The sequence below is a fragment of the Martes martes genome, assembly GCF_963455335.1.
Source record: "Martes martes genome assembly, chromosome: 8".
Classification (NCBI taxonomy): domain Eukaryota; kingdom Metazoa; phylum Chordata; class Mammalia; order Carnivora; family Mustelidae; genus Martes; species Martes martes.
In genome coordinates, this window is record NC_137895.1 from 99,020,867 (window position 1) to 99,044,591 (window position 23,725).

The 23,725-nt window shown below is 41.2% G+C and overlaps 1 protein-coding gene across 1 annotated transcript; it reads right to left on the minus strand.

The window, feature by feature from the left end:
• Positions 1-1,598: 1,598 nt before the first annotated feature.
• On the minus strand, positions 1,599-23,501 carry KICS2 (KICSTOR subunit 2). Its single transcript, XM_080810052.1, has 3 exons — positions 22,758-23,501; positions 16,548-16,833; positions 1,599-4,211 (listed from the first exon to the last, which is right to left on the minus strand). Exons 1-3 carry the CDS (start codon positions 22,990-22,992, stop codon positions 3,395-3,397), a joined length of 1,338 nt encoding a protein of 445 aa, XP_080666178.1. The 5' UTR covers positions 22,993-23,501; the 3' UTR covers positions 1,599-3,394.
• Between the last annotated feature and the right edge of the window lie 224 nt (positions 23,502-23,725).

A 23,725-nucleotide genomic window follows, 5' to 3' on the forward strand; every position in this document is an offset into this window, starting at 1 on the left:
AAAGAAAAAGATGTCCCTGGGCCTAAGTAAAGGGCTTTAAAATGTGAGATGAGAGGAACTGACATAAATAAAGTAAGACATCTACCATCACAGAGATTTTGACACACCTCACTCTGGAATTAAAAGAGCAACTGGACCCCCCCAAAAAGAAAAAGAAAAAAATCAGTAAGAATATGAACTAAAGTGATGCTATCAACTAGCCATAAAAATTTAGGAACAAAGAACCACAAGGATTCTAAAATAAGGAGAGAGGGAGGGGAGGGTGAGTGGCTTAGGCATCTATCTCTCCTCTTCTAAATTAGTTAAGTACTGTTCAAACACAGTGACGAAGCAAGCACATGTATGCCCCAGATCTGAAGAGAAAGACGAGACCAGGAGAGGTGTTGAGTTTAAGGAAAGTATGGGCCATCTTTTATTTATACAGTTTTCAAACCCAAGTAAGCTTGCAAAGCCTTTTTTACATGCATGATGTCATTCCATTCTTACACAGCCTCTGAAAGCAGCAGCCCGTGTTTCCTTATTCCCATTTTACAGATGAGAAAGTCAAGCTCGGAGGCTGACAAGCCAAAACACAAGGCAAGTTTGCTGCTAGATCAAGGGGCAGACGTTTTCTAACAATCCCGTGAGTGGCTCTGCAGGAGTGCAGTGAGTTACCAACTATTTTCTTTCCTGTAAGTAAATTTTCTATGAGACTTTCCAAAGCACAGAGAAATAATGTAAAGGGTATCGGCTCCTCAGTTAAGAATCCAGCTATACAAGAGTCCCCCCTGACCCGCGACGAGTATGCTCAAGGCAGTTGCCTGAAACTGCACAGTACCAAGCTCTAAATATACTATGATCTTTCCTATACTCACATACTTATGATAACGTGTAATGTGTAAATGAGGCACGGTGAGAAGTGAACAACAACTAATAATAAAATACAACAGTTATAACACTATACTGTAATTCCAGTTATGTGAGTGTGGTCTGTCTCTGAAAATCTCTTACTGTAGGGTACTCTCCCTTCTCGGGATGACATGAGATGACAGCATGCTGACGCAGCAAGATAAAGGGACGTGAACGATGCAGGCATTGTGATGTGGCGAGAGGCTATGACTGACCTCCCAATAATTCGTCTGGAGGTGGAACCCCAGCTTTCAGCTTCCAGACTGTGGTGACTGCAGATAACTGAAACCGAGGTAAGCAAAATGGCAGATAAGGGGAGATGACTGTATGTTCACACACACCCTAAAATGACGTCATCAGATGCCAGGTTGGACCCAAGGGGACAGAGTTGTGAACGTTCACCCTGCATCCAAAGGGCATCCTGAAAGGAACCCTCCTTGATGGACATGCTGGCAATCTCAGTAAGCATTGCCCACACTTCCAGTTACACGTAAAAACGCATCAAGTTGTGGTTTAGAAACAATTTCAAAGTAAACAGTCTGCAGATTATATGCGGATTTACTCTTCCAATTAGCAAAATACAGACTTTACGGATCATTTCTTTACTGATTTTAGAGAACAAATCTCAGGGTAGAATCACTTTGTTTCTTGGCTTGAACCAAAATATGTTTAAAAATAAATATACATTTCAAATATGTTCTAGACAAGGATTGGTTATTTAAATATTATATACAAGTTTTATTTACACTCTTCTTCCATGTTCCACTGAAGCATATTTCTTTTAGGTACATGGGAGACCACATCCTTAAGGCTAATGGTTTTATTTAGGACAAAAAATAATACATGAACACCAAGGAATACTTTTCAGCTTCTTGGCAAAGCGCAAAAGGGAAGAAAAACTATTTGACTTTTTAGTTCCAGTTGTTTTCAATTTTTTATGTAAGTTCGATGTTGTTCAGATTTTTATGGAACCTGAGTGAATAAAATGCAGAATCACTACTTTCTATTTAAAGCAAACTGGCTTTATATATATATGACTTTGATTTAAAAAAAAGAAAAAGAAAAGAAATAGAAAATAGGCCAGTAGGTCCTTCCAGCACATAGTCCCGCCTGAGGTGGGCAGGCCTCCCGGTCCAGGCTGGGAGCAGCTCTGCCCAGAGCCAGCTCCCCTGCTGGGGCAGCCCGGGGAAACCTTGGCTCTGTGCGATCACGAGAAACTGGACAAGCTGATCATTACATCGCATACAAGCACTGAAGGAACCAACAAATAGTAAAAACTCAGTGACTCTTTGTGGCTTATTTTTATTCTGAATCAATAACCTAGAAGTGAAATTCCCCATAGCCCGTTAGGCCTTCAAGGGTCCATCTACGTCCCCATGAACACCCACCGAAGGAAAGTGTTAAGGCAGCATGTGTTAAGATGTATCACTGCTTCTAAGGATAATCTGGAGGATTATCAACAGTCTTGAAACCCAAGTTCAGAGATGCTTAAATTAAGTACTGATTAGATTACTCAACTATGAAGAGGTCTTTGAATGCACAATTGATGTTTAGCAAGTACAAGGTATTGATACCAACATTCTGATATTAGAAAAGCAGACTAAGTTGCAAGAATGTCTAAAAGTGGCTGAAAAATGAAGACTACATGCTTTTTCAGCCTAAAAATAAGCAGGGAGTGGAGCCAAACATGAACATACATCTCAGCAGAAAGGTGAAAAACAGAAAGCCAAGTAGATGACATGGGGAGGAGTGAAGAAACCCCATGTTATGGCTTATGCTAACTTTCAAACAGAGTGAAAAAGTTGCTCTGATTTGTAAGGGTAAACGCAAATGCAGTTAGGTGTGTAGATCACCCCCAAAGAACCCATGACTGATAAAGTAGTCATGGGAGCCTTCTGAACTGTTAGAACTGATGCTATGCGACCATTCTGATTCACCTTCAATCTCCGTAACTGACAGAAATTTCTCACCAAGATACTGATTTTCATATCCAAAATATTAATTTGTGGATGAGAAACATAAAACTAATTTCATATTAACTTGCTAATTTACGAGATAGAAAACATCCAGTCCTTGATTCTGAAAAGGCCATTTAATATCTTATCCCATTTACTGGTCCTGCAAGGAGGGGAGAGGAGAAGGTGTTTGGAATTGCATTAAAACAAAGTTTAGAACAATGTAAAACAGGTGGAAAGAAAAACCAAAGGCTAATAAATATTCATTATACGTGAAACACAGGAAAATAGGAGAAAATGCTGCAGGTCCTCTGCTGTACCATGGAGAGACACAGTAGCCATGATCACTTCCTAGATTACTCTTTGGATACTTAATTCAATTGGCCTTAATTGCTTAGAAAGTGTGCAACACAATTAGGGAGGATTTGTCTTTAATTTAGCTCTGAAAGAAGCATGAATGGATGGAAACTCTAATCACAGACCACAGCAGATCATTAGAGCAATTAGGAACACACCTTCCAGTCTTGTGAACCTTTCACACAAACCACCTGCTAGCCTTTGGAGCCAGGCTTCAGACTCGCAAAAACTTTGGGGTTCTTGAGGGCCAGTGAGAGCTCATTGAGGAAGGAAATAAAGTGGGAGTCTCTTTCAGATTTCTTTGATTCAAAGATGACGACAATGGTAAAGTGAGGTTCCGGGCGGGTTAGGAAGTAGGTGCTCTGAACTTTGTCATCATAGAAGTGGACCACCTTCTCCAAGCTGTTCAGTTCGGACATGCGGTCTGTCATGATCATGATGACATTGGGCCAGTGCATGACGGGCCTGTCGCTGGGCAGAGACACTACGGCTGGATACTGGTCCACACCCTTAGGGGCCTCTCTGTAGGAATGGGGGTGGTGATAGCCGTGACCCTGAAAGCTCTCAGAACCTCGGTTGTCAAAGATTAAGGACACATTGGCAGCATCATACTTCCTGATGAAGCTGGAAATCTTTCCAAAAAAGTCTGGGTTGGCTTTTGCAGTCAACGTTTTCATTTCTGAAGCAGTCGTTTGCCGGCTCAGTGCCTCATGAAAGTAAAAGCTAAACTTGGCAAGAAGCATGTTTTTGAGTTTCATCAGCCAGAGGAAAAGGTGTGGGGGCTGAACGGCCTTCTGAGATTGCCCTCCAAACAGATGTTTCTTGGTCTCCCGCTGCTTTTCAAAGATCTGGCCCCAAGTCTGCAGCTTGGTGTGAGCACTGTGCAAGTTCACCAGGGACGGGAGGAACTTCCACTCTGAGACCTGAGCCTGGGCCTTCAGGAGATGACTCAGGACGTCCACTTCCAGCTGGAAACTGCTTTCCAAAGGACTGAGGATGGGGTGGTGAAATCTAGAGGGGAAGGGAAATTAATAGAAATAAGTGGGAATATTACTCCACGTGGAATTTTCAACCCTCAAAACAATACACTGTGGCCACACAAATAATACTATGTTTGGAAGCAGGGAAAGGAATGACTGAAGGGCTCCATGTTAATTCAGTTGAAAAGCTGGTCTGGGGTGCCAGTCAGTTAAGCATCTGACTCTTGATCTCAGCTTGGTCTTGATCTCTCAGGGTCATGAGTTGAAGCCCCACAGTAGGCCCCACACCCTACGTGGATCACTCATTAATAAATTACTTATTTATTTATCTTAAAAAATAAACAAAAGATTTAAAAATCAATAAAAAGTTCTGACATAACTTCACCATCTCAGAGTTATGTCGGCATCACATCCTCCTATGGAAATCGCCTGGTATTGAAACAAAAAATGAGAGCAGGGACTACCTTCCTTTCAAATACAAAGAAATTAAATTAGCTGTACTTTTTTCTGAACCTATTTTATTTATTCTGGAAATTGTAAAACTAACATAATCATCAAAACAAGGCATCCTTTTTCCAAGATGTGGTCCTAAAGAGGCAGAGGGGGAAAAGAAGTCACTAAAAGCTCTCTTAAATGTGTATGGAACACATGTAAACTTACTTAAGGTTCACCGTAACTCCACAAGGTATTGTGGTAACTCCATAAGGTAAGCCCTTATTCAATCCTAGTTTTTCGAATTTTCTTCATATTTAGTTGCACTTAAAAAAAAAAATGGGATGGGGGGCCTGTGTGGCTCAGGCAGTTAAGCATCTGCCTTCAACTCAGGTCATGATCCTAGGGTCCAGGGATTAAGCCCCACATCGAGCTCCTAGCTCAGCAGGGAGCCTGCTTCTCCCTCTGCCTGCTGCTCCCCCAGCTTGTGCTCTGTCTCTGTCAAATAAATAAATAAAACCTTAAAAAAAATGGGAGCTAAATAAAAAAATACCTAACATTTCAACATTTATGTTTAAAATTGGATTATTACTCACTGAATTAACTTTATGACTCATGGATTGCTACCTGCTATCTGTAAAACATTTTTTTCGAATTCACTGCTAACAGTAATATCGGGTAGCAGGAGGGGAGAAGATGTGGGAGTATCTCCCTTCCAGGAAGAAAAGGGAAAGGCCAAGTGCAGAGAACCTGAGGCAAGTGAGAGCACATTCTTTCTGGTGTTTCAGGTCTCCTTCAAAGTCATTTCCTTAGAGATGTCTTCTCTGTTCTCCAGACTGAGTCAGGTGACCATATCCTCTAGTGTTTTTTTTTTTTTTTTTCCCAAGATTTTATTTATTTATTTGACAGACAGAGATCACAAGTAGGCAGAGAGGCAGGCAGGGAGAGGGGAAGGGAAGCAGGCTCCCGGCTGAGCAGAGAGCCCGATGCGGGGCTCGATCCCAGGACCCTGGGATCAGGACCTGAGCCGAAGGCAGAGGCTTAACCCACTGAGCCACCCAGGTGCCCCGAATCCTCTAGTTTCTTAATACCTGTCTTCCACTTGAGTAGCTTCATCACAGAATTTATGGGACATATGGTCTCCTTTGGTCTGAGCTCCTCCCTGAGGAGAAGGCAAAGCTGCTTACTCCCTTCGCTCCTTTATCTTTAGAACATATGGCACATACTAGAGATTCAGAGAGTCCGTAAACATGGCAACCAACTATGTTAAGATTTGAATCCTACTTTCTGCCTCTGTTGTTTGTGATCTAAATGAAATTCTGTAACAATGGGTAAGGAGAGTCCTTGTAAGGACCACTTAGAGCTTTCTTGCTTAGGCTGCTACTTCTGAGAAATGCCGGGGCGGGGGTAGGGGCGTTTGAGTGTCTGCCTGGCCTGGTCACCCTCCTTCTCAAGGAGCCAACACCAAGCCCTTATACTCTTCCCAAAGACCTGAAGCATCTGCAAGGGACCCTGTTTTCATTATGTGGGCAAGATCTAGCATTTACTGAGCATATCTTGTGCCCCAGGCACCATGGGAGATTATTTACAGGCCCGAACCCATGTAAGTTAATTGCTTCACTGTCAACAAGACAGAATCTTCTCATGTGGCTGCTTTGGCCCCAGCTGAAAAGGAAAATGCTGGTTTATCAATGAAAAAAAGTTAAGAAAAAAAAAATCATCACAAATATAGCTGGAGTTAAAAAATCCATTTAAACATTAGAGATTATTAAACATTAATTAGAGAGCCCATACTAAGTTAGATATTATAAGACAGAAACTCATTATCATGTGATAAGGATATAGTTACATCACCACACATTATTTTTTTTCTATTACCAGTATTTTACCTTCAATATCCTTTAAGAGGGAAAGCTAAAACATGGGTGGAGGGTCTCAGTCTAATAATACATTCAAAGAATCAGAAAGATGGGGGTGCCCCTATGGCTCAGTCACTTAAGTGTTGAACTCTTGATTTCAGCTCAGGTCATGATCTCAGGATCATGAGATCAAGCTCCACATCAGACTCTGTGCTCAGGAGAGAGTCTGCTTAAAGCTTCTCTCCCTCTATACCTTCCCCTACTCTCTGTCTCTTACACTCTCTGCTTCTCCAAAATAAATAAATAAATCTTTTAAAAAAATCAGAAAGATAAACTAGATTTCAAACTCTCTAGCTCGTGTGCTGAGTTGATTTACTACTTTGGACCCTTCAAACATTACCTGCTTTGAAATAAACATTTAAAAAGTCTAATACAGGGACACCAGGGTGGCTCAGTTGGTTTAGTATCTGCCTTCAACTCAAGTTGTGATCCCAGGGTCCTGGATTCAGTCCCACATTGGGCTCCTTACTCAGCAGGGAGCCTGCTTCTCCCTTTCCCTCTGCCACTCCCCCTGCTCATGCTCACTCGCTCTCTCTCTCTCTGACAAATAAATAAATAAAATCTTTTTAAAAAGAGAAAAGAGGGGCGCCTGGGTGGCTCAGTGGGTTAAAGCCTCTGGGTTCGGCTCAGGTCATGATCCCAGGGTCTTGGGATCGAGCCCTGAATCAGGCTCTGCTCAGCGGGGAGCCTGCTTCCTCCTCTCTCTGCCTACTTGTGATCTCTGTCTGTCCAATAAATAAATAAAATCTTCAAAAAAAAAAAAAGAAAAGAAAGTCTAATACATATGTAATACATATGTACACACACAACTTCACTGTAGCACGTTTCAAAATCTTTGAATTGTAAGAAATCCTTCTACCTCCTTGGCCTTTAGGCCCTTTGACACTTAATGACCATAAAGCATCACAAGATTCTATAACAACAGATATCAAGAAAATCTGCCAAGGAACTTGGAACAACAGTAAGACTTTAATAACGAAAATGGTATGAGATTGAAGAAAATTCTACCACAAATAACAATATTCTAAGTTATTTTTCTGCTTCACTGGAAATCATCATTTATATCCAACCTTCTTGAAAGAATATGAATTCTCTGTACAAATCTCCAGAAAGAATCCTGAACAAGCTTTTCCATAAACATACACTAAAAGTGTTTAAATGTTCAACATTTATTAGGATGAATGTGAATGTTGAAGCTATTTTTCATCCTTAAGAAGAGCTAAAAATTCATGTTAATTTTATTCTGCCAAGACTCTGAGATTAGCATTATGATGTATCATTTCCCCATTTCCATTATGCTCTGTGCCTCATACCCATTTACAACTCACACTATAGGGGGATCTGTTAAATTGTTGTAATCCAAAAATGCACACCTCAACTATGGCAGCAAACTTTTAAGAGTCTGAATTCAGAATAAATTGACAAGTATTTGCAGAGAACATCTGCTCAAAAAAAAAAAAAGCCAAAAGAAAGAAAGGGGTCTGGAGAGACAGAGAACTCTCTTTCACAAATCTACATCAAGGAGCTCCTTCCAAAAGAAGTATCCAGGTTCCATGCATGTGAGAAGTCAGATTAAAACAATTGAAAACAAATATGTAGGGGCACCTGGGTGGCTCAGTGGGTTAACCCTCTGCGTTCAGCTCAGGTCATGATCGCAGGGTCCTGGGATCGAGCCCCGCATCGGGCTCTCTACTCAGCAGGGAGCCTGCTTCCTTCTCTCTCTGCCTGCTTCTCTGCCTACCTGTGATCTCTGTCTGTCAAATAAATAAATAAATTCTTAAAAAAAATATGTAGCATAACATGAATGTACTAAATGCCACAGAACTATACGCTTAAAATGGTATTTTTTTTTTTTAAGATTTTATTTGACAGACAGAGATCACAAGTAGGCAGAGAGGCAGGCAGAGAGAGGGGGGGAAGCAGGCTCCCCACTGAGCAGAGAGCCCGATGCGGGGCTCGATCCCAGGACCCTGGGATCATGACCTAAGCCGAAGGCAGAGGCTTTAACCCACTGAGCCACCCAAGTGCCCCCAAAACGGTATATTTTATGTTATGTATATTTTACTACAATTAAAAAAAAAACTATAGTCTCTTCTCATTTAAAATTTTACTAGTTTTTAGATACAAATACACTGAAGATATAAAGATGCATTAGCCAAAGGTTTGCCTTACAGAGACTTCCCAAGGTAGGAGGAGGTACTTATGATGGATCCAAGTTGGAAGTTAATACATCTCTTATGGGAGGTGCAAAATAAAATAAGATTTTAGAAAAAGGAGCAAATTCTTTTGGTTGAAAGATTATGCCGGCCATAAGGGAGACAGAATTTGAATTGAGCCATACAACTTCAAAAGCAGCTAGGACTTGGCCATGTAAAGATGAGAGCTTAAATTTCTGGCTGCATTCTTTTTTTTTTTTTTAATTTTTAAATTTTTAATTAACATATAGCGTATTATTAGCCCCAGGGGTACAGTCTGTGAATCGGCAGGTTTACGCACTTCACAGCACTCACCATAGCACATACCTTCCCCAATGTCCATTCTGGCTGCATTCTTAATCACCCCTGATTCCAGACCCTCTGCCATGTGACTCTGCAGGTCTTCCCCTGAGATGAAGAGTACTTTCCCATGCCTGGACTATGGACTGGGTCATGTGACTCACTCTTGTCAAGAGGGTGTTAACAGATCTGATGCTGAAAATGAGCTTGGTTGGGCTTGTTCTTTTGCACTTGGGCCAGAGCCACTGGGTGGCTGGCTCCCCACTAATCTTGGGCTCAGAAGGAACAGACCAAGCCCAGAGCTCACGGTACCAAGCCAAGCCCAGTGAGACCAAGAGTGTTAAGCAGAGCTACTCAGCTAAGCCAGGCCTGTCAGGCCAACTTCCAGTAGACTTGCAAGCCTGTACGCTCGACCCTTAGCGTGGTCTGTTATACAGAATGATTGTGGCAGGGGGGCCTGGGTGGCTCAGTGGGTTAAAGCCTCTGCCTTCGGTTCAGGTCATGATCCCAGGGTCCTGGGATTGAGCCCCGCATCGGGCTCTCTGCTCAGCGGGGAGCCTGCTTCCCTCACTCTCTGTCTCTGCCTGCCTCTCTGCCCACTTGTGATCTCTATCAAATAAATAAATAAAATCTTTAAAAAAAAAAAAAAGAATGATTGTGGCAAAGGCAACTGATACATGATATGACAATGTGATGGGCTTCAGAACATACTACCCCAAAATATGGCATCTTGGTATACTGACTGTTTTAAGTTGAATGAATTTGAGAAATAAGTGTAGGAAAGATTTCCTGACCCTTCCCTGAATCAGGTCATAAAACCCTCAAGAGAAATGTGCCTTTCCTCCTACTCTAAGGAAGGAAGCATCCTTATCTCCAAACACAAGGGACACAGAAAGGAATCTGAAAGAACAGGCCTTGCTGCTTCCCCCAGCTTAGACACTTAGCTCAGACCTTTTTTCATCCTGGCACATTTTCCCACAACTCTTACATCTTCAAATGGACTCAGCTGAATTTTGTTTTTCAATAAAACTTACCATAAAAACACTATTTTATGAAGGTTTCTTTAACATGTAAAACTTAAATACACTGGTATGTTTTTCTCTTGGTAATGTGTCTTTTGTTAAAGCCTCCCCCCTCCCCATTGAGTTTAGAAGGGCAGAAGAAAAGGTATTTTTCCTCCCCTCCGAGTTCAAGGACATTCTAGGCAAAACAAATAATGAACCAAAGTAGGAAATGGCAAATACTTATGGGGAACACATTAGATTATGTATTGTTTTTTGGCTCCTGCTTAAAATCCTCAAAATTTTCTCTTTGAAGCTTCTTTCTTTTTACTAAGACTTTGGGTACAATTTATTTATTTATTTATAGATATTATTTATTTATTTCACAGAGAGAGAGAGATCACAAGTAGGCAGAGAGGCAGACAGAGAGAGGGGGGAAGCAGGCGCCCGGGGCTGAGCAGAGAGCCCGATGCGGGGCTTGATCCCAGGACCCTGAGATCATGACCTAAGCCGAAGGCAGAGACTTTAACCCACTGAGCCACCGAGGTGCCCCACTTTGGGTACAATTTAAAGCATTTGATGGGCCTTAGATAAATTTGAAAAGATAGGCTGGGGCAAGGCTGTTAAGATTCAGACATGCTGAATGCCTAGTGTAGACTGTGTCCCACAGAAATGGCACTCTGGGGGCGCCTGGGTGGCTCAGTGGGTTAAAGCCTCTGCCTTCGGCTCAGGTCATGATCCCAGGGTCCTGGGATTGAGCCCCACATCGGGCTCTCTGCTCAGCGGGAGCCTGCTTCCTCCTCTCTCTCTGCCTGCCTCTGCCTACTTGTGATCTCTGTCTGTCAAATAAATAAATAAAATCTTTAAAAAAATAAATAAAAAAAAGAAATGGCATTCTGGTTGGTTTTGCTTAGGAAGTTTTCAGTGGGCAGAAAGTCACCTTGTTGAACTATACACACACAACTAACAGTTAATTTCACTTATCATCACAAATCTCTTCTTGAATGAAAAAGGGCACAAGGCCTAAATAAATCACAGTTCTGCCCGTGGTGAGAATCCTGTCATCTGAAGCATTCAGATGAAAACTGTGCTCCCTAAAATGCAAACAGAAACTTTATATAACTCAATTTTTAAAAGTGTTCTCTGGGGTGCCTGGCTGGCTCAGTTGGTGGAGAGTGTAACTCTTGGTCTCAGGATTTTAAGTCTCTACACACTGGGTGTAGAGATTATTTAAAAGTAAAATTTTTAAGGATGCCTGGGTGGCTCAGTGGGTTAAGCAGCTGCCTTCAGCTCAGGTCATGATCCCAGGGTCCTGGGATCAAGTTCCACATCTGGCTTCTTGCTCAGCGGGGAGTCTCCCTCTCCCTCTGCCTCCCCCTCTTCCTTTTTTTTTCTCTCTCTCTCCCCCCTCTATTTCGCGCATGCTCTCTCTCAAATAAGTAAAATCTTATTAAAATAAATCTTAAAATAAAAAAAGTAAAATCTTTAAAAACAAGTTCTTCAGGGGCGCCTGGGTGGCTCAGTGGGTTAAAGCCTCTGCCTTTGGCTCAGGTCATGATCCCAGGGTCCTGGGATTGAGCCCCACATTGGGCTCTCTGCTCAGCAGGGAGCCTGCTTCCTCTTCTCTCTCTGCCTGCCTCTCTGCCTACTTGTGATCTCTGTCTGTCAAATAAATAAATAAAATCTTAAAAAAAAAAACAACAACAAAAAACAAGTTCTTTAAAATCTATCTGTAAAGTCATGGTTACAGGATATAAGTCACTTAATGGTATATTATTGCCACCTGAGAGGGATTTTTTTTTTTTTTTAAGATTTATTTATTTGAGAGAGAGCACACATGCTGGCACAGAGCAGGGAGGAGCAGAGGGAGGGGAAGAGTCGTAAGTAGTCTCCTGCTGAGCGCAGAGCCTGATGCAGGGGCCGGGGCAATCTTACAGCCCAGTCACAAGATCACGACTAGCACTGAAACCAAGAATCTGGTGCTTAACCTACTGTGCCACCCTGGCACCCCCATCAAAGGGATTTTTAAAAGCTGTCTGGAATGAGTAAATACTTGCTTACTTCTTTAAAAGAATTACTTCCTTAAAAGAATTACTAAGAATTACTCTTGACTTAGGAGAGTAAATATTTTGCATTTATAACCCATCTTCCAGCTTTGTTCAACTATGAAATAGAAAAATTAACCAGAATCTTCTTTTATGCTCACTGTACAAAAGAGGTAAGTAAATTCAAAATGAATTTTACAGAATCAAAAAATGTTCCATTGATGTTTTCTCAGGAAAGAAAACAAAACAAAAACAAAACAACACATCAAGTTCTACCTCTCCTCAAAAGTATTCAAGGAATAGTAGACATCTTGATCCTGTATGAGCTAAATTCATATTTTTCCTTCTAAGGGCACACAGTGGAAACTGTAAAAATGATTAATGTTAATTATTCGATTTGAAACGAAGCATCTCAATGACTGTGGTTCATAAGCAATAATTTACATTTGCTTAATAATGTAATAAGTTTGCCAAAGGAGGAAACCTTTAATACTGTTCTACTCTGAATACAACTGCCTTCCAAAGGAAAAAAACAAAACGTGCTTCCCATTTCATCTCTGAAAGCAGACTGGCCTTTGCAGTAATGCACACAGAATCTGCATCTCAAATCAGGGCCACTCCATGATATACATCATGCTTGTTAATTCTTTACGACAAAAAGCATTTCATCATTTGAAAGACGAACGATTCACGAGATAGAGAAGCGTTCTGACATGGATCAGATCTACTGGGGCGAATAAACATTTCCTGAAAGATAAACTGGGTCATTTGGGAAAAGGATTTACTGTTTCAACACAAGAGAATACAAAATATGAATTACTTCTCTAGAACACTGGAACCATGAAAGAAACATGTTTGGTATAGCACAGATGCCAAATCAAAAGGTCTACAGAAAAGGAGAAGGAGAAAGAGGAGAAGGAGGAGGAGGAGAAGAAAGGTCTACAGAAAAAAGGAGATTATGAAGAAGAAATAAAAAGGTCTATAGAAATAAAGGATATTATCCTAGCAAAAGGCAAAGTATGTTAATTTATACCTAAAATAATTCCACCTCCTCCCCCCCAAATCAACATATTATACAGAATTTCAACTTTTCAGAATTTTTTAACTAAAGAATTTATGTTGTTCAAATTAACCTCAGGTTTCTAATTAAGATAATTTTTAGGGTTGGATGTATCTATAATCAGTAATTCCCTTTAATTAGATAAAGGCAGCATGGGTGGAGAATACAGCAGATGAAAACACCTTGACCTCGGGTGATACTGCCACTGGTTCCCTCGATTCCATCAGTGTGCCCTCAGTACTTGGTATAGCCAAGTACTGCCCTAAAAGCTTCAAGAATGACAACTGGGCTTTTGCAGAAAATGGAAGAAATTCTCAAAGGTCTGGGAAGTGGGATGTTTCAAAGAAGGTGCAAAGAGAATAGATCACAAACCTAATCAAATAAAAATGAAAATAGTTAAATAGTAATAATCATTCCTGTAAGACATACACATGCACGTGCATACACACAGTTAAGGTTCAATACCTAGTGTATCCCAGTGTTGGTATCTTTCTCTTATTTATCAAAACAATTTTTTCATGGAGACTATTTTCAATATCACAGGGAACTTTTATTTTATTTTATTTATTTTTTAAAGATTTTATTTATTTACTTAACAGAAAGATACACAGCGAGAAAGGGAACACAAGCCTGGAGAGTGGGAGAGGGAGAAAGAAGCAGGCTTCCCGCTGAGCAGGGAGCCTGATGCGGGGCTCCATCCCAGAACCCTGGGATCATGACCTGAGCCGAAGGCAGAAGCCCAATAACTAAGCCACTCAGGCGCCCCGGAACTTTTAAAACATACAGGTTTCTGGGCACCCAATTGAGAATCACTAACTCTTAACCCTCAGGGAAGAAGGGCGGGGAGGGGACAAGGGACAAGTATGGTTCCTTCTGTTAAGTTTCCCAAACCGTTCGGCAAATCACTGTCAAGTTAGTATTTGGGAATCACCACATGAGATTCCCTTTAAGAATCATATCTCCAGGGGCACCTGGGTGGCTCAGTGGGTTAAGCCTCTGCCTTCAGCTCAGGTCATGATCTCAGGACCCTGGGATCGAGCCCCGCATCGGGCTCTCTGCTCAGCAGGGAGCCTGCTTCCCTCCCTCTCTCTGCCTGCCTCTCTGCCTACTTGTGATCTCTCTCTCTGTGTCAAATAAATAAATCAAATCTTAAAAAAAAAAATCATATCTCCAACAGTAATTTTGTTTTTGCATTTCAAAAAATTATTTTATTAAAAAAAATGTACCGATCAGGTTTGAGGAAGAAATAAAATAGTTCCAAACATAGAAAATTTGTTAACATGTAAAATTTGTTTTAAAAAAAGAAAACGTGTATATTCATATGTACAGACTATCTCTCAAGAATGATAGGAAGAACTTGCTAAAACAACATTCACTGGGATGCCTGGGTGGCTCAGTCGGTTAAGCATCCACGTTCAGCTCAGGTCATGATCCTAGGGTCCTAGGATCAAGTCCCGCATTGGGCTCCTCGCTTCGCAGGGAGCCTGCTTCCCCCTCTGCCTGCTCAGCCTGCTGTTCCCCCTGCTTGTGCTCTCTCTCTGTTAAATAAATAAAATCTTTAAAAAACAAAACAAAACATTCACTGCCTCTTAGGAAAGGAATTAGGTAGATGAAGAAAAGGGGCACTTTTCACTATGTATTCTTTCATACTTTATAAATTTTGAGCCATATTAATGTATTACCCAGTAAAAATAGATAAAACAAAAATCCAAAATATATCATAAAAACAGAAAATATATGACAATAAAAAATAATACAGAAGACATTTTGGAGACAATTGGGGAAATCTAAATACTATTTACTGCTGATAGTAGAAAAAAAAATTAGTGTTAAATTTCCTGAGTAAGAAAACTATGCTACAGTTTTGTTTAATTCTTAGAAGATACAATCCAAGTATCTGAGCATAGAGTGTCATGATGTTTGCATCTAACTTTCAAACAATTCGGTGGGAGAGGGGAATAAAATTATATACAGAGAGAAAGAGAGCAAACATGGCAACATTTAATAATATGAGTCCAGGGGAAGGATGTTTGTGTGTTCCTTGCACAGCTTTGTTTATTTCTTTTTTCATAATAGCTTTACTACTTAACTCATATACATAAAGTATACTTTTTACCATATAGAATTCAATGGTTTTAGTATAGTCAGAGTTGTGTAACCATCACCACTATCTAATTTGAGAATAGTCTCATGATCCCCCAAAAAGGAACCCTATACCCATGAGCAGTCACTTCCCCATTCTCACCTTCCCCCCTAATTCCTGACAAAAATTTTCCAAGTCTGTAATTTATAATCTATTTTCTGTGTTTATGATTTTGCCTATTCTGGACATTTCCTGTAACTGGAATGACAGAATATGATATATTTTGTAACTGGTCCACGCATGTTGTAGCCTGTATCCATACTTCATTCCTTTCTACAGCTGAATAATAACCCGCAGTACTTCTCAAATTCCTTGTGTACTGTTTTTTGGCTCAGGCACTGAGGAATACATTAGAGCCGGGCTCATTTTTTTTCAAGTAAAAGTAGCAATTTCGTTCAAATACAAATTTTCCAGCTAATCGACATCTTTTTTAAAAAAAATGAAATTGGCTACAAATAGCCTTTTGATTATTAAAAAAAAATTTAAGTATGCCCTCCTCAAAAACACAGATACCTGTCTCCACTGAGAAAGTTTAAAACAAAACCAGAACTATGCCACAAGGCACTGAAAGCAATTATGAAGAAGTTTCCAACCCATGGTAAGTAATGGTTACATCTGAGGACTAAGTGGGTAACTCCCCAAGGTGATTACTTTGAAAGGGACATTTATTTGAATAATGGTTTAGTAAAAAACAAAAACAAAAAAAAACCCACATTATTTTATATACAATGCTCCCCTTGTGTGAACTCTTTCATAAGCAGAAAAATAAGTTATAATACATCTTTTAAGGATGACTTCATTCTTGGTCTTTCTTTGGCCATTGCTTAAAGAAGTATCCACCTAGCATGGTGTTAATGAAGCACAAAGGAGGTACCTAATGTTCACCTGTTGCTTAATTAATATGTATAAAATGTAAAATGACGGGGCACCTGGGTAGCTCAGTGGGTTAGAGCCTCTGCCTTCGGCTCAGGTCATGATCCTGGGGTCCTGGGATGGAGCCCTGCATCGGGCTCTCTGCTCAGCAGGGAGCCTGCTTCCCTTCCTCTCTCTCTCTGCCTGCCTCTCTGCCTACTTGTGATCTCTATCTGTCAAATAAATAAATAAAATCTTAAAAAAAATGTAAAATGACTATTTCTTCCCTTTGCAGTCATTTCATTATAGATTTTCTTCATAAGAGTGCAGGGAGGGAGCGTGTGTGTGTGTGTGTGTGTGTGTGTGTGTGTGTGTGAGGCTGCTCTGTGTGTCCCTTCCTCCCTCCTCACCTACACTCACCTGGAGCTGTACTTCTTGAGGATGGTGTCCAAGAGGCCAACGAGCTCCTCAGCATTGATGAACTTCTGCGGGCTGAGGGTGTACATCTTCTCATAGAAGTCTGCGATCTCCATCCGGGCCTGAACGAAGAAGCAGAGCTGCTCTGACAGGTGGGAAAGTAGTTCCTCCACATGGGGGGCGGTACCACCCAGGGCGCCCCGGCCAGTCACCACCTTCTTGAGCTCGTTGTGCAGGGACGTGTAGATGGTTCGGATGGAATCCTTCCGGCTGAAGAAGGACTGGCCCCCTGGGAGGCAAATGACATTAGCACATGACAAGTGAGGAAGAGACCCCAGAAGGACCAAACACCTCCCAGCATCCAAAAGGAAAGGAGTGGAGTCTGTTGAGCTCAGGGAGTTAATATCATCTACCATATTCTCTGACTCCTGTGATTGGAATTTAAATATTTTGTGAATCATAAAATCACAGAGGAATAAGAAATGAATGTCTGGTGCAACTCATTAGTGTAACAACAGACCTGTGTATGATTTCCTTACCCAAGTATCAACTTTCCCTTATCCCATTTCAATGAGGATTCATATTTATTTCAGAGATTAATTGACCTAGCAGGTACCATCTACCTGGAGCTAAATAGCTCTCCTTCCCCAGACATGTATTTAAAACAAAAGAGAATACCTAATTGGAAAACACTGTTGTTATTCCTGATAATCAGAAAATATTACCTCTGCATTAGAGTTGCATTTTCCTTTGAATCTTATCTTTTAAGCCATACCAGAAAATGGAAAATATACATACATGTATTTCCCTTACACAAGAACACAGACTACTGGAATCCCAGCAGAAAAAAGGAAATCTGTAGTACTTTTTTTTTTCAGTTTTTAAGTTAGCTCTAAACCCAACATGGGGCTTGAACTCACAACCCTGAGATCAAGAACTGCACGCTCCTTGGGACGCCTGGGTGGCTCAGTTGGTTAAGCAGCTGCCTTCGGCTCAGGTCATGATCCCAGGGTCCTGGGATCGAGTCCCACATTGGGCTCCTTGCTCAGCAGGGAGCCTGCTTCTCCCTCTGCCTCTGCCTGCCTCTCTGTCTGCCTGTGCTCACTCTCTCTGACAAATAAATAAATAAAATCTTAAAAAAAAAAAGAATTGCACGCTCCTCTGAATGAGCCAGCCAGGCACCCAGAAATCTTTAATACTCTTGACAAGGTTAACACTATAGGTTATAACAAAGCAAGTACCACTCTGTGAATGATTAAGAGCAGGAAGCAATTATAGTAACTGTTGCTGTAACTCAGGGGTTCCAAAGGAAATCAGGAAAAAAAAAAAGACCAAATACATCCCTTTCAACAGTTAAGAAGGATCAAGTGGCAGAGACATCATTTCCTTGCTCTGTATTAATACATGATCAACTCGATTTCTAATAATTATAGAGCCAGGTTCGTACATGTTTTCTTAAGCAATTCTGCACCCCACTAAAGAAAAGGTCACAGGCAAGACATTAGAAGAATGAAAAGAAACAGGGCAGGTTTAAAACAGTAATTCTTAGAGATATATAAATTAGAAATATATAAATAAAAATATTTATATAGAAATATATGTTATATATTTATCTAATATTATCTAATATCTAATATTTATATATTAGAAATATATAAATAAAAACCTAAGAGATGGATGACAGTTTAAATTTTCTCTTGATATACACAGGATGCTTTCATGAATAAATTTATTACTATTCTAAACACATCAAGGCATTTGTAAAATATCCCCTTAACAAATGAATCATTTCACAATGTTCTTTCTAGTTCACCGCCCAGTTTGTATTTCAAACTTTCCTACTACTGTGACCACCTTGTCCCAGGCTACCCAGGGCTTTCTAGGTTTTAGCACTGAAAACCTGGTGTCTTGGAAAACCAGACTCAGTCCCATGTCCTGGGAACCCCCCCCCTGCCCCACACCCCGGCCCAGCACTGGGCAAACCTAGAAGGTTGGTCACCCTACTTACTACTTATTCCACAAACTATTATTATTTAAAAAATGTTTCCTTCAATATACTGCCTAAACAAAGTAACCTGCATTCAAATCATTTCTCCTACTAATAGCCGCAAAAGCCACGTGGTGCAGCTGGATTGACCCCAGCAGTCATATCCCACCCAGGACTGTACCCTGAAGGGTTTGCCCTCCCTCCCTGTCTATCTTCAGTCTAACCTTACAGATTTTGTGGAGCAACAATATGGAATAAATAGACCTCTGTGCCCAAGTTTAGGAAAAAATTCTCTCAGGTTTGGTAGGTAACAAGACGAGAGTACCATGCAAAATCTATGGGGCTCCTGGCTGGCTCAGTCAGCAGAGTGTGCAACTCTTGATCTCAGGGCTGTAAGTTTGAGCCACACATTGGGTGTACAGATTACTTAAAAAATAAAATCTTTGGAAAAAAAAAAATGAAAAAACCTAAAAGCTCTGGAATTCTGACCAACTTAGTTCCAAATTCCAGCTTCTGAACTTAGAAGCTGTGTAATGTGCCAATGACTTAGCCACTCTGAGCCTTAGTTGTTTTTAACATGAAACTAGTAATAGAGCCAAGAAGACAAAATAAAATACCATTTGGTATGTAATATGCCTGGAGCAAAGTGAGTATTCCATCACTAATCCCTTCTCCTTCCATTTATAACTGATGTAAGAAAATTCTAAATACTACTAATTGGACTTCTAAAACTCTGTGGTAAATTGGGAGCTTCATGTACTGTAAAAAAGAATAGCTACCTACTTGATAGATAGCTTGCTAGAAGACCTCAACCGTGTACTCACCCCTGCTGTTAATAGGGTGGCCTTGGTGACAATTTTAACTCTGGGTGAAAAAGGAATACCTTTCCTCATCAGATAACCCTTATCTGAGGGAGTGGAAACACAAAGAATACCCTGAAAAGCTTATCAGTAAACATCAATCACTAGTAATGAAACCAAGTGACACTACAAGGATGGCAGAGACCACTAATGAATTTCTTCTAACCAGGTCTCTTTTCCCAAAGCTCTGAGGAGCACAGTCCTATTTGTTGACTACCCTGGTTAGGAATATCCAGTGGAGACTGGCTTTCCTTTTTACTGGGAAACAAGGAAGCAGAGACACCAGACATCTCCCTCTTTACAATTTTTTGGATTTATAAAGTATGATTATTTTGAATTATTTCCAGAAGGTTCTATGTATTGAATCCTCATTATTTCTCAAGATTTCAGAGTCCATCTCACATAATGAAATTTCAAGTAATAAGTATACTAAAGGAGTATGTAAAATGTCTAATTGAGTATTTTATCCCACAACTTATTGTTAATGATAATTTATAAACACCGGTTCTCAAGTCATTTTCTACCATGCTAAATTCTAGCAACCAGAGATTGAGAACTCTCCAATAATTAAAAAAGGGAGAAAGTATGACCTAAAAACTTCCAAAAGCATTGAGATGGCATATTTTTACCACTGATCCTTCCCCAAATAGGTATATTCTCCCCTCAAAGGAAAGAGAAAGCTCTAAGGTAAGGGGCCCACCCAGAGTTTTTCAGAACTGAACCAATACAGGAGCAGAAGGCTCCATGTTAGGTCTGTCCTTTGCCTAAAGTGTTTGCCCATACAGGCATCTATAATCAGGATTCACTGCCAAGGTCTCTGATAAACAACCAGTCACAAGAGTGAGGTCAGAAAGACTCACTTTCTTGGACCATGTTTTAAATGTTTAAAAATACACATAAAACTTTTTCTTTTGCTTTAAAAAAAAATACATTCTAATTAGCAAAGTATTTGAAGAACATGGAAATGTCTTCAGTGGCAACACAAAAATTTTTTCACAAGTTTTCAAGAAAAAAGTCACAAAGTCATAAGCATGTTAATATCACAAACATTCCAGTATCAAAAAACTGCAAGATGCAAAGTTAAAATTTAAAATCTGGAACCTACATTTACTTTACATGTGAGTAAGTTAATGAGGCATTAAAGTTAAACATGCCATTCTCAGGAACATTCACTTAGAAGTCACAGATCACCTGGGAGCAGAACCATGCCTGGGCATGTTTCATAGTATAAATTGCTCCTGGGTCAATTTCAAGGTGCAGCCTTCAGGCTCATCCATGTAAGCTGGGGGGTCTATGCAGAACTAACGACTTTACATAATGAGGGCTAGTGCTCGCTTCAGCAGCACATATACATAATGAGGGCCATTTCACAGAATCCAAGGCAGAGACAGTGATGATCTCACACGTGCTCTTACACACAGGGCAGTTCTGTTTACCTGAAACCAGACACACACACCTTAAACTGGCATAGCAAATTTTTAAATTGGGGTCCATCAATAGGCTTTAGGAAATCCAACTGAACCCTCACAGATTAAAGGCAAAATTGTATTACCCATATATGTTCCATATATGTCCATGGGCTTCATCAAATTCTCATAGATGAGCTTAAACAAAGAATCATGGGACTGGGACCAATCACCATTCTTCATGAGGTGACGGAATCTAAAAACAACTAAAACTGCCAGAAAATTACCCACCTTCAATTTTACAGCCAGAATTCTCCCCATTTCCAAATACAGCTTGCCCCTGAACAATGCCAGGAGTGGTGGAGGGGGTGTTAGGGAGCTGACCTACCCCAGCAGTCAAAAATCCGAGTACAACTTTTGACTCCCCCAAAACTTAATTACTAATAGCTTATTGTCAACTTAAGGCCTTACTGATAACATAAACAATAGATTAACACACATGCTATATGTTATATGTATTATATATTATATTCTTGTAGTAAGGTAAGCTAGAGAAAAGAAAATGTTAAGATAATCATAAAGGATGAGAAAATATATTTACTGCACTGTACTGTATTTATAAAAAAATAATCCGTGTATTAGTGGATCCATGCAATTCAAACCCCTATCGTTCAAGGGTCAACTGTATATACAAAGTATTTTTAAATTATAATACAGCAATTTTTAAGAATAAATCATACGTATAAAAACACAATCTGACCATTCAAAGGCAGGTATTCTGGTTTGAGACCTGTCACCTAACCACACAAGTGCGCCTAGACAATTTGCTAATCTGTAGAATGAGGAATAATAACATTTCAACAGCAACTGCAAATTTGTGAGAACTGCCACTGTAAAAAGGGGTGGAAAAAATACACACGGTGATTCTATCTAAGCACTTTGTCGGTAAGTCAACGTACTAAACAAATTATTTAAACAGCTAAGGCAGAAGTTAAGATCTCAGAAAGCCCTGCCCTTTGGGTGTTTACTGAAAGCAATATATACATGGCCACCTTCAGGCCATACAAAGAAATGGGGCCCTAAAAAATCAAAATGGAATCTGCACTCAACTTTACCTTTCTATTCTTTATTGCATATATGTGTTCTTCATTCATACCAGACTCTGTGCTTCTGATAATTAAAGGGTCTAAAAATGGGCCAAAATACTAACATTGAAAGCTCTGGGATTCATATTGATTGTTGGTAATTATAACTAGTAATACTTTATATGCATACCCTTGGCTTTCACATATTTTATTTCCTTCTGATCTACTCATACTAATTGTTTCTACTAGTGAAAATCGGTTGAATCAGCTCTTGCATCTTATTTTCAGGGCCAAGATTTATGATGGAATGGTAGGGGTGTTTACCATTTCCCCCTTTAGTCCGCTCTTGCTAGTGTTAGGCATATTTCTTGCCTTTCCTCTCCAGTATTCATTTATTTCCTCATCCATTAAATATTTATTGACGGCCTAGAACGGGTAGGACTCTATCTGTAACTCGCAGGGGCCTTAACTTCAAGAGGCCAGACAAAAGTGTTCATTAATTCTAACTAGGTTGTATTGCCAAGTTTTGCTCCTCTGGCCACAGTTGTCACTGGTCAGAAGAGCGAAGACACACAGTCTGCTTAACTTTTCATTTATGGCACCAATCCATGCACTGAGCAAAATGGATACACCCTTCGATTTGAGACACAGCCCTGAAAAGAGCATCCAACCCGGAGGCCAATCTACCAGCAGCAGAGGCCGGTGGGCGGGGTTTGTGGAAGCCGAGGGGAGGAAGGGAACGGTGGGAGGAGATCTGGGAGTGCCAAGTTGAGCCTCAGGCTAAGAGTGAGACAGGAAACCCAAGCCACGGCCGATCGGGGAATATACCCCCTTTCCTTCCTCCTCAAAGGGCACGGGGGGCGGGGCGGAGGTACCTAGTTTTTGCCCCAGGTAGGTGAGGCTGTGATAGACCTTCTCGGCCGCGGCCAGGTGGGCCAAGGCCGCCAGCAGCGACAGCCAGCTGCCCCCCGCGCTCTTGTTGGCCTCTCGTTCCTTGTCCACATTGTCCTTGGCCTTGTCGTAAGAGAAGATACCCAGGTGAGAGAAGAACGTCTCCAGCACCGCCTGTTCCACCGGGACCGGGGCGGCCAGCGGGATAGACTCCCCCATGCGAGCCGCGATCCAGCTCCACCCACGTGGCTCTCCTCTCCCTCGCACTTCCGGGTTCTCAGGGAACGTGCGCACGAGCGTGCGTGCGCGTGACCGCCGCAAGCGACGGGCTCGTGAGCGCGCTGCTGCCTGGACCGCGCCCGGGCCTTAGAGAGGACGCCCGTAAGGGCCGAGGAAGGAGAGAAGTGGCCCGTTTTCAGCTCCGGAGCGGCTTCGGCTTTTCGGTTCCCGCAGCTCTGACCATTCGGACCTTTGGGGCAGAACGCAAGACAGTCAACTCGCTGCTCCTCGGACCTGACTGCGTTCTGAGGTGAGCTGAGAGGCCCCTCCCTGTGAGACTGCGTCAGTGCTGGTGACGTCACGCTTACATGACGTCAGTAGTTCTTGCTCTGACATCTGGCCTGGGCTTGCCTTAAGCCTGCCTTGGGCCTCCGGGACGCTGAGCGGTGAAGCTAGTGGCTGGAACTGTGCCCTCTCACAAGAAATCAGTTCTCATAGGTTTTAAACTAACGCAGGTGAGTGGATTATAGTACCTGATACTGGTAATGGTTTATATCTTATCCCTACGTCTGATTTTAACGCAGTCACACACTTTGCATTTATTCGCACCTGTATCCTGTGCAAAGCACCTCACGTTCGCGCTAAGGAAACAGCTTCCAAGAAGAGCTCTTCAGCTTGGCCATACTACCCAAACTACGTTAGGGTTCCTTAAAAAGTTCTACAGAGAAGGTTA

Coding starts and splice junctions, on each gene's coding strand:
- KICS2 (XM_080810052.1), bottom strand. CDS start 22,992: ATGGGGGAGTCTATCCCGCTGGCCGCCCCGGTCCCGGTGGAACAGGCG. Junction 16,834..22,757: donor CTACCTGGGGCAAAAACTAG/GTACCTCCGCCC, acceptor TTTGCCTCCCAG/GGGGCCAGTCCTTCTTCAGC. Junction 4,212..16,547: donor CTCAAGAAGTACAGCTCCAG/GTGAGTGTAGGT, acceptor CTTCCCCTCTAG/ATTTCACCACCCCATCCTCA.